This window comes from Callorhinus ursinus, unplaced genomic scaffold, assembly GCF_003265705.2.
Source record: "Callorhinus ursinus isolate GAN/ISIS: 27379988/994484 unplaced genomic scaffold, GSC_fseal_2.0 scaffold4, whole genome shotgun sequence".
Classification (NCBI taxonomy): Eukaryota; Metazoa; Chordata; class Mammalia; order Carnivora; family Otariidae; genus Callorhinus; species Callorhinus ursinus.
Window position 1 is genome coordinate 152,405,480 of NW_027397066.1, and position 14,344 is coordinate 152,419,823.

General features: G+C 38.3%; 1 protein-coding gene and 1 pseudogene across 1 annotated transcript in view; both read left to right on the forward strand.

Annotated features, from left to right (window-relative positions):
- The window catches only part of KIF13B (kinesin family member 13B), a 197,595-nt gene that overhangs the window by 152,322 nt on the left and 30,929 nt on the right, over positions 1-14,344 (forward strand). The window contains exon 36 of the mRNA XM_073892528.1: positions 10,577-10,688. Within this exon, the coding sequence (XP_073748629.1) occupies positions 10,577-10,688 (112 nt within the window). The remainder of the gene's footprint in view (positions 1-10,576; positions 10,689-14,344) is intronic.
- LOC112825679 (cytochrome c oxidase subunit 5B, mitochondrial pseudogene) lies at positions 653-1,080 on the forward strand (annotated as a pseudogene).

Here is a 14,344-nt window from a genome sequence, read left to right on the forward strand (position 1 = left end):
TTACGGAGATAGACTCTGGGACTCCATAGACAGGAAGGCTGGGTGAAGAGGGAGATGAGGGTGACATGTACCTTCTGGATGACAGAATAGAGAGATGAACTGTAGGAGGGGCAGGTTTGGGGAAGAAAACGATTTAGTTCCGTTTTTGACATGAGGTATCTGTGCCAGTTGAAGGGTCTGGAAGCCTGGGATGAAGACAGATTGGGGAGCTGAGGGCATATTTGAAGCGGAGTGAGGGATTAGATCTCAAGTCGGAGCCAGCCGGCGTGATAATACTCAGGTCATCTGCCGGAGGAGAAGCTGGCCAGAAGACCCAGCAGAGAGTGGCTTGGAAACTGGGCCAGAAAGGACTTTTTAAGCTGTTTGGTTTTTTCCCCAAAGATTTTATTTATTATTTTAGAGAGAGAGCATGTGCGCACATGGGCAGGGGGAAGGGCAGAGGCAGAGAGAGAAGCTCAAGCAAACTCCTCAGTAAGTGTGGGGCCTGACACGGGGCTCAATCTCACAACCCTGAGATCACGACCTGAGCCAAAATCAAGAGTCGGACGCTCAACCAACTGAGCCACCCAGGTGCCTGGCTTTTTAAGTTTTAAGAAGGGCTCTTTACGGTTTCCTCAGACTGTAAGATGAGGATGTGATAGTAAAGAGCGGGCGTGATGGCTTCAAGGTTACTTCGCGGAGTTGGAGCTCTGGCTGTGCAGGCCCTTAGGGCCCGCGGTCCCAATGGAGTCGCCGTGGTGTGCACCATGGCATCTGGAGGTGGTGTTCCTACTGATGATGACCAGACGACTGGGCTGGAGAGGGAGGTCATGATGGCTGCACAGAAAGGACTGGACCCATACAATATGCTAGCCCCAAAGGCAGCTGCAGGCACCAAGGAAGACCCGAATTTAGTCCCATCTATCACCAACAAGCGAATAGTGGGCTGCATCTGTGAAGAGGACAGTAGTACCGTCATCTGGTTCTGGCTGCACAAAGGAGGCCCAGCGATGCCCTAGCTGTGGAACCCATTACAAGCTGGTGCCTCACCAGCTGGCCCACTGAGCCTTTGCACTAACTTACTCAAAATGTGCTGTGAAGCTTCTTTGTTGGCTCCTTCTCCCATAAAAAAAAAAAAAAAAAATTTCTTGGAGACCTTTCACAGGGCAATTTCTGTGGAGGGTTGGGGACAACTTAGCAGGACATGTCATATTAAATGAGTAAATGTAACATTACATATTTTTGTTACCTACCAGGACCTTCCCTTTTTTAGTCATCTTGATTTCTTGGAGTACCCTAGTGAAGAAGAGGAATTTTCACCCTCTCGGGTTTTACTGATATCATGGTGCCATCACAGCAACAAGGATATGGATCCCTCCACTCTATTTCAGGGTATATTTTGAGTTGTCACACACTGCAAACAAGTTAAATACCCTTTTTCCCCCCCATTGCAGCAGTTCACAGTCTTCCTCAAAATTTGGCCTTGCTTGCCCCTCCCTGACCATATTAGTCCCCAACCCTCTGGGAGTATTGTCAGGGAAAACAGAAGGTGCCAGCCTGCCATTACTAACTTTGCTCCCAATCCAGCTGTGAAGCTATTATTTTTATCTCCTTTTGAACTCCTGGCATCCATGGGCCCTGAAATGTTTGGTACAAGGTGTAGCTGGGCTTTAGCAACATCTCATCACTGTGGCATCCCTTGACTTCTCGCTAGGGTAAATGAATGTCCACATATCATAATTAGAGACCTTTGGCTATTCAGTAGGAGAAAGGTAGAGGAAACCTGTTTTAAGATTTTTATGGGATGGGCCTGTTTAATGAGTAAGGAAATTTCCGGCGATAGATGATTGTTACTGTGATGCTAGAAAACAAAGTGAAAAGAACACGAAGGAAAGAGGATTTGATTCCAGACTTACTTCAGAAGGGAGTACAGAGTAGCTCCCTCATTTTCAGAGGAGGGGTTCCCTCAATGGTTTTACCATCTAAAGCAGAGCATCTTAAAAGATTTTTAGGAAAAATATATAGTCTTAAAATTGTATTTTCTTACTAGGGAGTAAAAAACCATTCCCCTGCTCCCTGTGGCCTTTAAATGAAACAAAGAATAACACTTTCAAATATAGCATTGCCTTGTATTCAAAATGTGTTTTTAATACTACCCATAAAAGAATTCCTCAAGACCGGGTAGTGCTTAAACTAATTGACCTACAAATTATCAAATTCCTATTAAACCCCTTGAGACAGCAGCAGTGCTTATATACATGTGAAATGACATATGTACAAGAGTGTCCATTGAAACATTGTTTATAATGGTGGAAGATTCGGAAACAAACTAAATGTCCATTGGTTTGGTCCGGTTAAATACACTTAATCTGGGCACATGCCACCCCCCCCCCGGCATACACACAAATAAATAAATGGGTACTATGCAGCTGTAAAAATGATTAGGAACCCTTCTAGATACCAATATGGAAAAATTACCAGGATATATTTGATGATTAAAAAAATGAAGTGCAGAGGTGCGCCCAGGTGGCTCGGTAGGTTGAGCATCCGACACTTAGTTTCAGCTCAGGGGGTGATTGCAGGGGTCACGGGATGGAGCCCCGAGTTGGACTCCCCTCTCAGCAGGGAGTCTGCTTGAAGAGTCTCCCTGCTGCGCCTCCCCCAACCCCTCTAAAAAATAAATAAATCTTAAAAAAAGTTCAGAGGGGTGCCGGTTCAGTCAGTTAAGTGTCTGACTTGTTCTCAGCTCAGGTCTTGATCTCAGCGTCATGAGTTCAAGCCCTGTGTTGGGCTCCACACTGGGCATGGAGCCTACTTAAAATACACACATACATACATAATGAAGTGCAGAATAGTATGCTGCCATTTATATTACAAAAGGAGGTGGACAGGAGAGAAGTATGTGTGACTGTTCATACGTTTGCTTACATATACATAAGAAACCCTAGAAGGATATTTAAGAAGCTAATACCATTACTTATCTGCCTGGAGAGAGGGTGGCAATATGTGGGGAACTGAACAGGTGGGGGTAGAGGTAGATTTCTCACTATGCCTTTTTATATTATTTGGTTTTTGGATCATAGGAACCAGTTACCTATTTTTTTAAATTAGTATTAAAAACATATATATATATATGAAAATCTCAATAGGAGCAGAAAAAAAATTGTCAAAATTCAACACCTTCTCAAAAAAATATATTAGAATTGAAAAATTTTATTCCCTACTCTTGTAAGTAGCTAGAAGTTTTTGTTCCCTTATGTGTAAGTGGTTTGAGAAGGTCTCCAGTTGCTCTAGCTGTAATAATTTGTACACAAAATCGTAAAGGAAATTGTTTTGAAAAATCTCAAAGACTCTTTTTTTTTCTTTTCTTTGGGGGACTTCCTGCATTCTTCAGTTTTCAGAGATCCAGGGACAGGTAATTAATCCATTAGGTTTTCCTAATGAGTGGGAGATAGGTACTATCCTACTACCTAAAACTTGTATCATGCTTGTTTTTACCTTGAGAATAAGAATGAATTTTTAAATGTAGTTTTTATAAGCTGACTAAATTTGGCACTGTACTAATTTTTTGGCTCTTAGTCTTTTGTTAAAAATAACTTTGGTAGTCAATAGATAGGATTCCTTTCATATGCTTCTTTTTCTAAGACTGTAAATGTATCTGTCAAAAGAGCCCAGGAACTAGGGCATCTTAGGGAATTTAGAAGGCTCTGGAATGTGAGGAGTTGCCAGTAATTCATATTAAGCAGATAATACAAATAAATATTTGGGAACTTGCAGGATGTCCTTTTCTCAAGCATGGGACAGGGAAAGAGGAGTAAAATGGCAAAAGTGCTTTGGGCATTCCTTTGACATCACAGAACTCTTCTCAGCAGCACCATCTTGGTTTCTTTGCCTGAAAGTATTTCATGCACAAGAGAGTCAGAAATATAACTTTAACCTAGAGTTGATGATGCTTAAAATGCTAGGAAAATGTGTTTTGGAATAATTGAATATTAGTTACATCTACCTTGCAAACTTGTGTGGGCCTATTTCTAAGGTTCTGTGTCCGTTAATGTATGTGTCTATCCCTCTGATCTTGATTATGAAAGCAGAATTATAAGCCACAGAATTTGATATGCTGTCTTCCCCCTGTATAAGATGGGAACATTCAGTTTCGTTGAAACAATGCTCAGAAGCCAGGAGAGGCCGCAGAAGAGGTTCACATCTGTCTTTCTCTCCTAATTTTCAGTTGTATCATGGCCACACTAAAAGCTGTGGGAGGGAGGCAGGGATGGAGTTTGATAGGATTAGGGCTCTTGAGGAGGTGAGAGGAAGTGGTGAACTACTAAAAACAGTCTCCTCGTTTGGCTTATGACACTTGGAATTTGCCCAGCCATATTTTACACACCCTTATGCTCACTACATATTAGAATTGGAATTGCTTTACTGAGCTCCACCAAGATTGAATTGATGGACCAATTAATCTTAAAAAGATAAATTGAATTTGATGAACTACTCCTAACTTTTAAATTCACCTTAGGGCCTAAAAGAAATCATTTTTTTTCCCCTCTCAGGTTTTTATCTAAATTCTAGTTAGTTAACATACAATGTAATAATAGTTTCAGGTATGCCATATAGTGATTCATCACTTACGTACAATACCCAGTGCACATCACAACAAGTGCCTTCCTTAATCCCCATCACCCTTTTAGCCCATCCCCTGCCATCTCTCCTCCAGCAACCCATCAGTTTGTTTTCTGTGGTTAAGAGTCTGTTTTATGGTTTGCCTCTCTCTTTTTTCCCCCTCTATATTCATCTGTTTTGTTTCTTAAATTCCACATATGAGTGAAATCATATGGTACTTGTCTTTCTCTGATTTATTTCACTTAGCATAATACTCTCTGGTTCCATCTGTGTCGTTGCAAATGGCAAGCTTTCATTTTTTTTTTTTTGATGGCTGAGTGATAATCCATTCTGTGTGTGTACACACACACACACACATACACACACACACACACCATATCTTCTTTATCCATTCATCAGTTGATGGACATTTGGGCTTTTCCCATAATTTGGCTATTGTTGGTAATGCTGCTATAAACATTGGGGTACATGTATCCCTTTGAATCAGTATTAAAAAAAGTCATTCTTGATAGGTTTTTCAATTAAAGATATATCCCTCATCTATTGGGACTACACCAAAATACAAAGCTTTTGCACAGTGAAGCAAACCATCAAAAAACAGAAAGGCAGCTTACCAAATGGGAGAAGATTTTTTTTTAAGATTTTATTTATTTATTTTAGAGATAGAGAATGCAGGCGGGAGGGGAGGGGCAGAGGGAAAGGGAGAGAGAGAATCTTAAGCAGACTCCACACTGAGCACGGAGGCTGACGTGGAGCTCGATCTCATGACCCTGAGATCATGACCTGAGCTGAAACAAGAGTTGGATGCTTAACCAACTGAGCCACTCGGGTACCCCCAAGTGAGAGAAGATATTTGCAAATCAAATATCCATTAAGGGGTGGAATACTCAAAATATATAAAGAACTTATACAACTCAACACCAAAAAAACCCAAATAATCTGATTAAAAACAGAGATATGGTGAGCGCTGTGAATTGTAAGACTATTGAATCACAGACCTGTACCTCTGAAACAAATAATACATTATGTGTTAAAAAAAAGATAGTAGGAAGGGAAAAATGAAGTGGGGGAAATCGGAGGGGGAGACGAACCATGAGAGACTGTGGACTCTGAGAAACAAACTGAGGGTTCTAGAGGGGAGGGAGGTGGGGAGATGGGTTAGCCTGGTGATGGGTATTAAAGAGGGTACATATACTGAATAGAGGGAGCACTGAGTGTTATATGCAAACAATGAATCATGGAATACTACATCAAAAACTAATGATGTAATGTATGGTGATTAACATAACATAATAAAATATATAAAAAAAAGCTTTTCCTCCCCACTTTTGAAAGGAAGTAACCATCTCTAAGCAATTGACCATATGTGTGTGCTCCTCTTATTTTTTTAAATAATACACCCATATATTAAAGACAATGGTGGTTTTAAAATAACACATCTCTATATTATTTAATAACAATGTGGGTTGGCAATTTTATTTTTTTATGTCTGAATAATAAACATTCAGAGTGTGAACATGGAGAAAAAATAAATAAAAACAGGCAGAGAACCTGAATAGACAGTTTTCCAAAGAAGACATACAAATGGCCAACAGACACAGGAAAAGATGCTCAACATCACTAATGATCAGGGAATGCAAATTAAAACCACAATGAGATAACACTTTACACCTGTCAGAATGGCTAAAATCAAAAAGACAAGAAATATCAAATGTTGTTGAGGATATGAAGAAAAAGGAACCCTCATGCACTGTTGTGGGAATGGAAATTGGTGTAGTGACTGTGGAAAACAATATGAAGGTTCCTCAGAAACTTAAAAACAGAATTACCGTATGATCCAATAATTCTACTACTGGGTATTTACCCAAAGAAAACAAAAACACTAATTCGAAAAGATATATGCACCCCTATGTTTATTGCATTATTTACAATAGCCCAGATATGGAAGCAACCCAAGTGGCATCAATAGATGAATGGATAAAGAAGGGGTGTGTGTATAACACACACATACAGACAGTCACATATGTACGACGGGATATTACTCAGCTATAAAAAATAATGAAATCTTGCAATTGCAACAACATGGATGGACCTAGAGGTTATAATGCTAAAGTGAACTGAGTCAGAGAAAGACAGTTACCATGTGATTTTACTCATATGTGGCATTTAAGAAACAAACAAAGGAAAAGTGACCAAAAAACCCAGACTCTTAAATACAGAGAACAAACTGGTGGTTGCCAGAGGGAAGGAGGGTGGGGGGATGGGTGAAACAGATAAAGGAGATTAAGAGTATACTTATCTTGATAAGCCCTGAGAAATGAAAAAAAAATATATATATAATTGCAGTGATGTTGCTCTTTGCTGTTAGTGGATATTTCTTCATCATTATAAGGCAATTTTTTAACAGATACAATGAAAACTTAGCAAGCCTTTTATGACCAGTCTACCAAGATGGACTTAGCGGCAGAATTAATCCTCAGCAGATTGTTTGCTTATCCATCTAAAAATTGGCTGTGGGCACCTGGGTGGCTCAGTTGGTTGAGCGACTGCCTTCGGCTCGGGTCATGATCCCGGAGTCCCGGGGTCGAGTGCCGCATCGGGCTCCCTGCTCAGCGGGGAGTCTGCTTCTCCCTCTGACCCTCGCCCCCCTCATGTTGCTCTCTCTCTCTCTCTCTCTCATTCTCTCTCTCAAATGAATAAATAAAATCTTTAAAAAAACAAATAAATTTGGCTGTGCATTGAGACCTTTTGCAATGCAAGGAACACTGTCAACTTAAAAATATTATTTCTAAAGCCATTTTAGATGGAATTATACTTTTTAATAAGTTAGGAAGATATTGTGTTTATCGTCTTCTGATTGGAGTTTTTGATGCAGTTAAAAGTATCCAAAAGCTTAAATGAATATTCAGTTAACAAAACTGATTTTTGTGCTTTGGCTACAACACTTTCCTGAAAACTGCAATTATTTAGTGTGGTACAGGTAAAGGCTGAAGCCAAATATGAGTCACTTCTTCTTTAGTTGCGTTAGAAGCCACCTTTGGACCTGAAATGTTACTGGCACTTCTCTTTCTTTACCTCTTTGTCACTTTCTGATCAAAAGCAGACCTCTTTTTTTTTTTTTTTTTTTAATTTGGAAAATCCAAAGTATTTGTGTCTGGAGAGAGCAGTAAAAGAAGAACTGTAGGTGCACAAGGAAGACCAAAGCATGTCCTCAAGTCAGCTGAGAGCCTCCTGTGTTTTCCCTGTTCCATTTTGTCTTTACATACAAAGCCAGCTAAAGTAATTGCTATCTCAAATAGGGTTTTATTTCTTGGAATTCAGCCTGTTAGCACAAATAATCCCTAATAAGTACGAAGCTAGTTTAAGGCTCTAAAACAAAGCCAGAGTTTTCTCTCTTGTATCTCATCATCTTGGCTGATTCTGAAGTTGGTAGACATGCAGAATGTTAGAAACAAATTACAGATCTATCTTTTCAGATTCCAGACCTATCATAATCTTTTCACTTTGAGAAGCGAGCTCTTAAGAGAACAGAAAGGTCCAGTGTTTGACCAGGTCCTTTTTATTCATTGTCCTGACTTCATCTCCCTCTGAAGTACCTTTAACTGAGATGCTTCCTTCCCCCCCCCCCCAACATTTCAGTAAAGGGAAAATAACTCTGGAACAGCCAGGGATGTAAAATTTATTGGAAAAACACCAATTGCCTTGTCCCTGAGGGGCAGTGTGTGTAGTTAGACACTGAACCACAGGTTTCGTTTTTGGCAAGAGAATGGACATGCACTACAGGAGAAAAAGAGTAAGTGAATGATTTCAGTGAAATATTTCCCCAGAGATCTGTGGGTGTCAGAAGGAAGAAGAGGGAGCGTTGTACCCAGTTTATCATCCAAATCTGTTGTTCCTTCTGAAGCAGAGTCTGTTCTTTCCCAGCTCAATTTGAGACACTCTGTGTCCCTGTCTTTGGTTGGGAACAGTTAGCATGTGAAATTCCTCAAGGTTAAGATGACGGTTAAGGTAGGATGGATGAAGTGAAATGAGTTTCCATTTTTCATCATCCGACAGGGCTAGTGGTCTGGCTAAGGCGGTATGTGTATAGTGTGTGCATTCTTTCAAATGTTCTCACTTGAGATATTTGCATATATGAGACAGTAAAAGTTACTGCTTCCATTCTGATTGGTTAGTAACACTGTGTAGGAGTACTACACAGTACTAGCTGGGAAATACTACCCGGGAAGCTAGTGGAGCCCCGAGCGTGCCTTGGGGAAGAGATGACACCTACGTTGTTTGTCACTGGACCATTATACACAAATGGCTGAGGTGCTGACTCCAAATCAGCTACTTAGTTTCCCTAAGAAACAGAGTGCCACTGTGTCAGCTGCCAAACAAGAACAAAAAATCGAAAATAGAAAAGTAAATTTATTCTCAAATTAAGTAAGTTGTCTTCAAAACAACCTTGCATGAGCTTAACACTGTAAACAAAGCATGAGGCTTTTCTTCCTTGGAGAAGCTCCAAAGAGCATTGACCTTAGTGTGCAGCTACCTGATTGTGATGTCCCAGAATACACAAAGCTGCGGCTTCCCAGACAATTAAATTTAAATGCAGAAGACATTAATGAAACATTAAAGTATGTAAATCAGTGTGTGATTCATAGTAACACAAATGGTCCTACAGTGAAGTATTTCAGAGTTCATGGTTTCCCTAATCATCTCTTCATGTCTCTTTTGTTTCCTGGCTTCCTAATGCTAAGACATCATACCATTTTTTTTTTCTTTTTTTAAATATCAAGTGCTGAGAGGGTTCCTCGGGAAAAGTGGCATTCTCGGAGGTAAACAGGATCCAGATTGCTTAAGGTTTATTGATTTTATGATCAGTACTTAGGTTGCTGCTAAAAGCAGATAGGTTTCCAATACATATCTGAAACCGTAGGGGCCTTTTCACCTCCATCCATCTTGAGGGGCAGTGAAAACTCGCTTTGCAGGCAATTACTAAGGAAAACTCAAACATCACATGAGGGTCACTCATCTGGGGAATACCAGCTTAAGCTAATATAAAATACTATTATTTAACTTTGATGAAAAAGAAGTCAGAGTGATTATCAAAGGATCAAAGGGGAACTTAAAGCTTTTAGAAGACTGGCAATCTCATCTCCATTACTGGGTTTTGTACTTGTAACATTTGGTTGGGGTTTATTTCTTTACCAGATGGGACTAATGTTAAGCTTGCTTTGATGATATCACCATTTTTGTGGCTCACCACCCATTCTGGATTGGTTAATTAATCCATCACCCAACTGGCGTTGTTCTTGTATAATGCAGTGAAATCTCTTCAACAGGAATTTATAAAATAAGTTGAGAGTACAATAAAACTTGTTAATCCAGAGGCTTCCATTATTAGGAACTTGTGATTACTTGATTTGTGCTTAACTGGAACTTCTCTTTAAAATCTGTGGAAAACAAGAGCCTTGGTAATATACTGTTCTAGAATTTTTACTTTCATGAACTACTGGTATTTGAATGGAAAGAAAGATGCACCCTGGAGAAGGGAGAAGAGACAGCCCACAGTGTTAGGGTTGTTCCTCAGTTTCAGTTGAGAATCTGAAGAGAGAGTGTATCTTGAGGCAGAAGAGCAGAAATAGCCTACGAGGCAGAACGTAAGGAAGGATTTCAAAAGGAATGTCTTCATATCTGCATATTTCGTGGGCAGCAACATGATGTATAGAAAAGCATGTTAGGACAGAACTGAGGAGACTTCAGATTGTGAACTGGAGGGAATATCCAAATGTGAGGTATTATTAGTATTTGGGAAATTAATACGAGGAAGATGAAAAGTATAAGAAGAAAGGTATTTAAAGTCAAATCTGCCATGTCTTGTAAAGGGAATAAAGCTTTAGTAATGTATGACATGTTTTTCTTAAATAATTTTAGGTTTTTCTGTTAACTGATTCATTAAAATAAAAACTGCTGTTTTTGTCCTTAACAGGGCCGGTGGGAGAGTCAACAGGATGTATCGCAAACTGCAGTTTCCAGAGGAATAGCTCCAGTCGCCCCATCCCTCCCTGACTGTCCCCCAAATAACCATTCTCCTGACCCAGGTAAGTTATATTTTCATTTGTCAATCACTGTCATGAAATTTGAGCACCTTTCAGAAATAGTTTAAGTCAGGATTTCCTACCACGTAACTATTGACTACTAGTTAATGTCATCTGATTTTTTCCCTTTTTCGTCTTAACATGAACACATTGAGTTACACTGATTTTTGAATGTGGAATTTATATTGCATCCTTCTGATAAATACCACCTGATCATGATGTGTTATCCTTTATACGTGCTTGAGTCTATTTGCTAATATTTCATAAAGGATTTTTGTGTATATGTACTATGATGAATATCTACTTTCCTTTTCTCATAATAATGTGTTAGGTTTTGGTATCACGATTATGTTGGCCTCATGAAATGACTTGGGAAATATTTCCTTATCATCTTTTTTTCTGGAAGATTTTATGTACTGAGTATTGCTTCTTCCTTAAATGTTTGATAGGATTCACCCGTGACACTATCTGGGCCTGGAATTTTCTCTTTGGGAAACTTATAATTATGACTTTACTTTCTTTAACACAGGGTTATTTAACTTTTTATGTTTCCTTACGAGTCAGTTTTCATAAGTTATGTTTTTCAGGGAATTTTCTGTTTCATCTAAATTTTAACATTTATTTCAGTAAATGTTATAATGTTCCCTATTGCCCTTTTAGTGTTTGTAGGATCTGTTGTGATGTTCCTTCTTTTTATTTTTTTTTATTTTTTTAAGGAAAAAAAAGTTTTTTTAAAGACTTTATTTATTTATCTTAAAGAGAGAGAACACAAGCGAGGGAGAAAGGCAGAGGGAGAGGGAGAAGCAGACTCCTCGCTGAGCAGGGAGCCTGACGTGGGACTCCATCCCAGGACCCTGGGATCATGACTTGAGCGAAAGGCAGATGCTTAACCAGCTGAGCCACCCAGGCGCCCCTTCTTTTTATTTTTGATAATTTTTTTTTCTTCCTGGTTTTCTTGACTACTTTTGAGACATGTTTTAGTTTTCTCAGTCTTCTCCCAGAACCAAATCTGGTCTTACTTTCTTTATTGTTTATTTTCTGTTTCATTGATCTCTATTTCTTTCTGCATTTCACAAATTTTGGAATGTGGTGCTTTCATTTTCATTCCATTCAAAATATTTTCTAATTTCCCTCTGATTTATTCTTTGACCCATGGGTTATTGGAATAGCATGTTAATTCGTTTTCATATGTCTGGGGTGGGTGGGGAACTTCTTTTTATTAACTGATTGCTTATTTAATTTCATCATGATCTGAAAGACTCTTTAATATTTCAGTCTTTTGGAATGTTTTTGAGCCTGTGTTCTATCTTGGTAAACATTCTATGCATGCTTGAAGAGAACCTATTCTGTTTGTGGGCATAGTGTTCCGTATATGTCAATTAGGTCAAGGTGGTTGATAACCTTGTTCAAATCTGTTCTTTAAATATTGTTATACTGATTTTTTTTCTATTTGTTCTATCAATCACTGAGACAGAGGACATTAAATCTCCAAATCTGATCATGAAAATTACTTGTTTTTCCCTTTATCAGATCTGTTTTTGCATCATTCTTTTAGGAACTCTGTTACGTATATATGTGTTTAGGATTGTTATTTTTTCCCGATAAAGCAATATTTCTATCATTATGACTGTCCCTTTGTATTTCTGGAATTTTCTTAACTTTGAAATCTGTCTTACCTGATATTAATATAGCCACATCAACCATCTTTTGCTTATTGTGTGAATGGTGTATCTTTTTCTTAGTCTTTTAAATTTTGGTCTGTATTTGTTCTTTAAATTAAAAGTGATTGTCTCGTAGACAGCATATAGTTAGGTGTAACTTTTTTCTTTTTATCTAGTCTGACAATTTCTGTCTTTTAATTGGCATGTTTAGTTTTTTTACATCTAATATTATTGTTGTTATGTCTTTGAATTGCTGTTGGTTTCCCTTTGGCCTTTCTATTTTTTTCTCCACTGTAACTTCTTTTTTGCTTTCTTTTGGGTAATTGAAAAATATTTTTTAGTATTTAATTTTATTTCCATTTCTAGCTTTTTGGTATTTTTGTATTTATTTATTAAAGTCTTTGCTCAGGGTGCCTGGGTGGCTCAGTCATTAAGCGTCTGCCTTCAGCTCAGGTCATGATCCCAGGGTCCTGGGATCGAGCCCTGCATCGGGCTCCTTGCTCCGTAGGGAGCTTGCTTCTCCCTCTCCCACTCCCCCTGCTTGTGTTTCCTCTCTGGCTGTGTCTCTCTCTGTCAAATAAATAAATAAAATCTTAAAAAAAAAAAAAGGAAAGACAATTATTAAAAAAAAATAAATAAATAAAGTCTTTGCTCAAGGACTGTAGTATGGATTCTTAATTTATCATAGTCTACTTAGAATTAATAATATATCACTTCCCACTGCACAAATATTAGAACCTTGTATAATTCTTTTTGCCTGTTCCCAATCCCCCCTTATTTTGTGTTATTTTTGTTATATCTTTTACAGACATTATGAACACTTTTTACAGTGTTACTCTTTTTTGCTTTATTATTATTATTATTTTTAAAGATTTTATTTATTTATTTGACACAGAGAGAAAGAGAGAGATCACAAGTTGGTGGCGGGGAGGTGGGCAGAGGCAGAGGGAGAAGCAGGCTCCTGGCCGAGCAGGGAGCCTGATGCGGGGCTCGATCCTAGATCCTGAGATCATGGCCTGAGCCGAAGGCAGACACTTAACGGACTGAGCCACCCAGGTGCCCCACTCTTTTTGCTTTAAAACAGCTACTATCTTTTAAGGAAATTGGGACTATAGATAATCTTTTATATTTTTCTTCATATTAATTATTTCTGGCACTAGCCAGTCCTTCCTAAAGTCTTATATTTATGTGATATCATTTTTCTTTAGCCCAAAGGATATTCTGTAGTATTAGTTATTTTGCAGTTGTCTTAGAAAAGAGTGCTTTCCCCTTTTGGGATTATCTTTATTTCACTTTTTTTGGAAAGATTTTTCCACTAGCAGCGCTTCAAAGATCTTATGTTATCTTTTAGATTCCTTTTATGCTGAGAATCAGTCATCATTTGTGTCTCTTTTCCCTACATGTAATATGTGTCTGTTTACTCTGTTACCTGGTTTGCTTTCATAGCTTTCTCTATTTTTGTTGGACTATGATATTCTTAGGTATAGTTTTCTTTGCACTTATCTTGCTTGCATTTCATTGATGTTCTTGGATCTGTAAGTTAAGTTTTCAACAAATTTAGGAAATGTTCAGTTATTATTTCATTAAATTATTCCCCCTGGCCATTCCTCTCTTTCTCCTCTTCTGAGAATCAAATTACACACATGTTAGATTGCTTAATATTACCATACAGGTCACAGAAGCTCTGATTTTTTTAAATTTTTATTTTTCATCTTTTTATCTTGTTTCTTCAGGTTGCATAATTTCTCCTGCCATTTCCAACCTTCTGTTAAGCACATCCAGAGAATATTTTATTTCAGTTATTCTTCTTTTCAGTTCTAGAATTTCTGCTTGCTGCTTCTTTTAAAGTTTTAATTTCTCTGCTGATATTCTCTACCTGTACATTTGTTAAGATCAGATTCTTCTTTACTTCCTTGGACCTGTGTATAAAAGCTGCTTTAAAGTCTTTATCTGCTAAATCCAGCATCTGGGCCATGTCATGGTCTATTTCTCTTGACT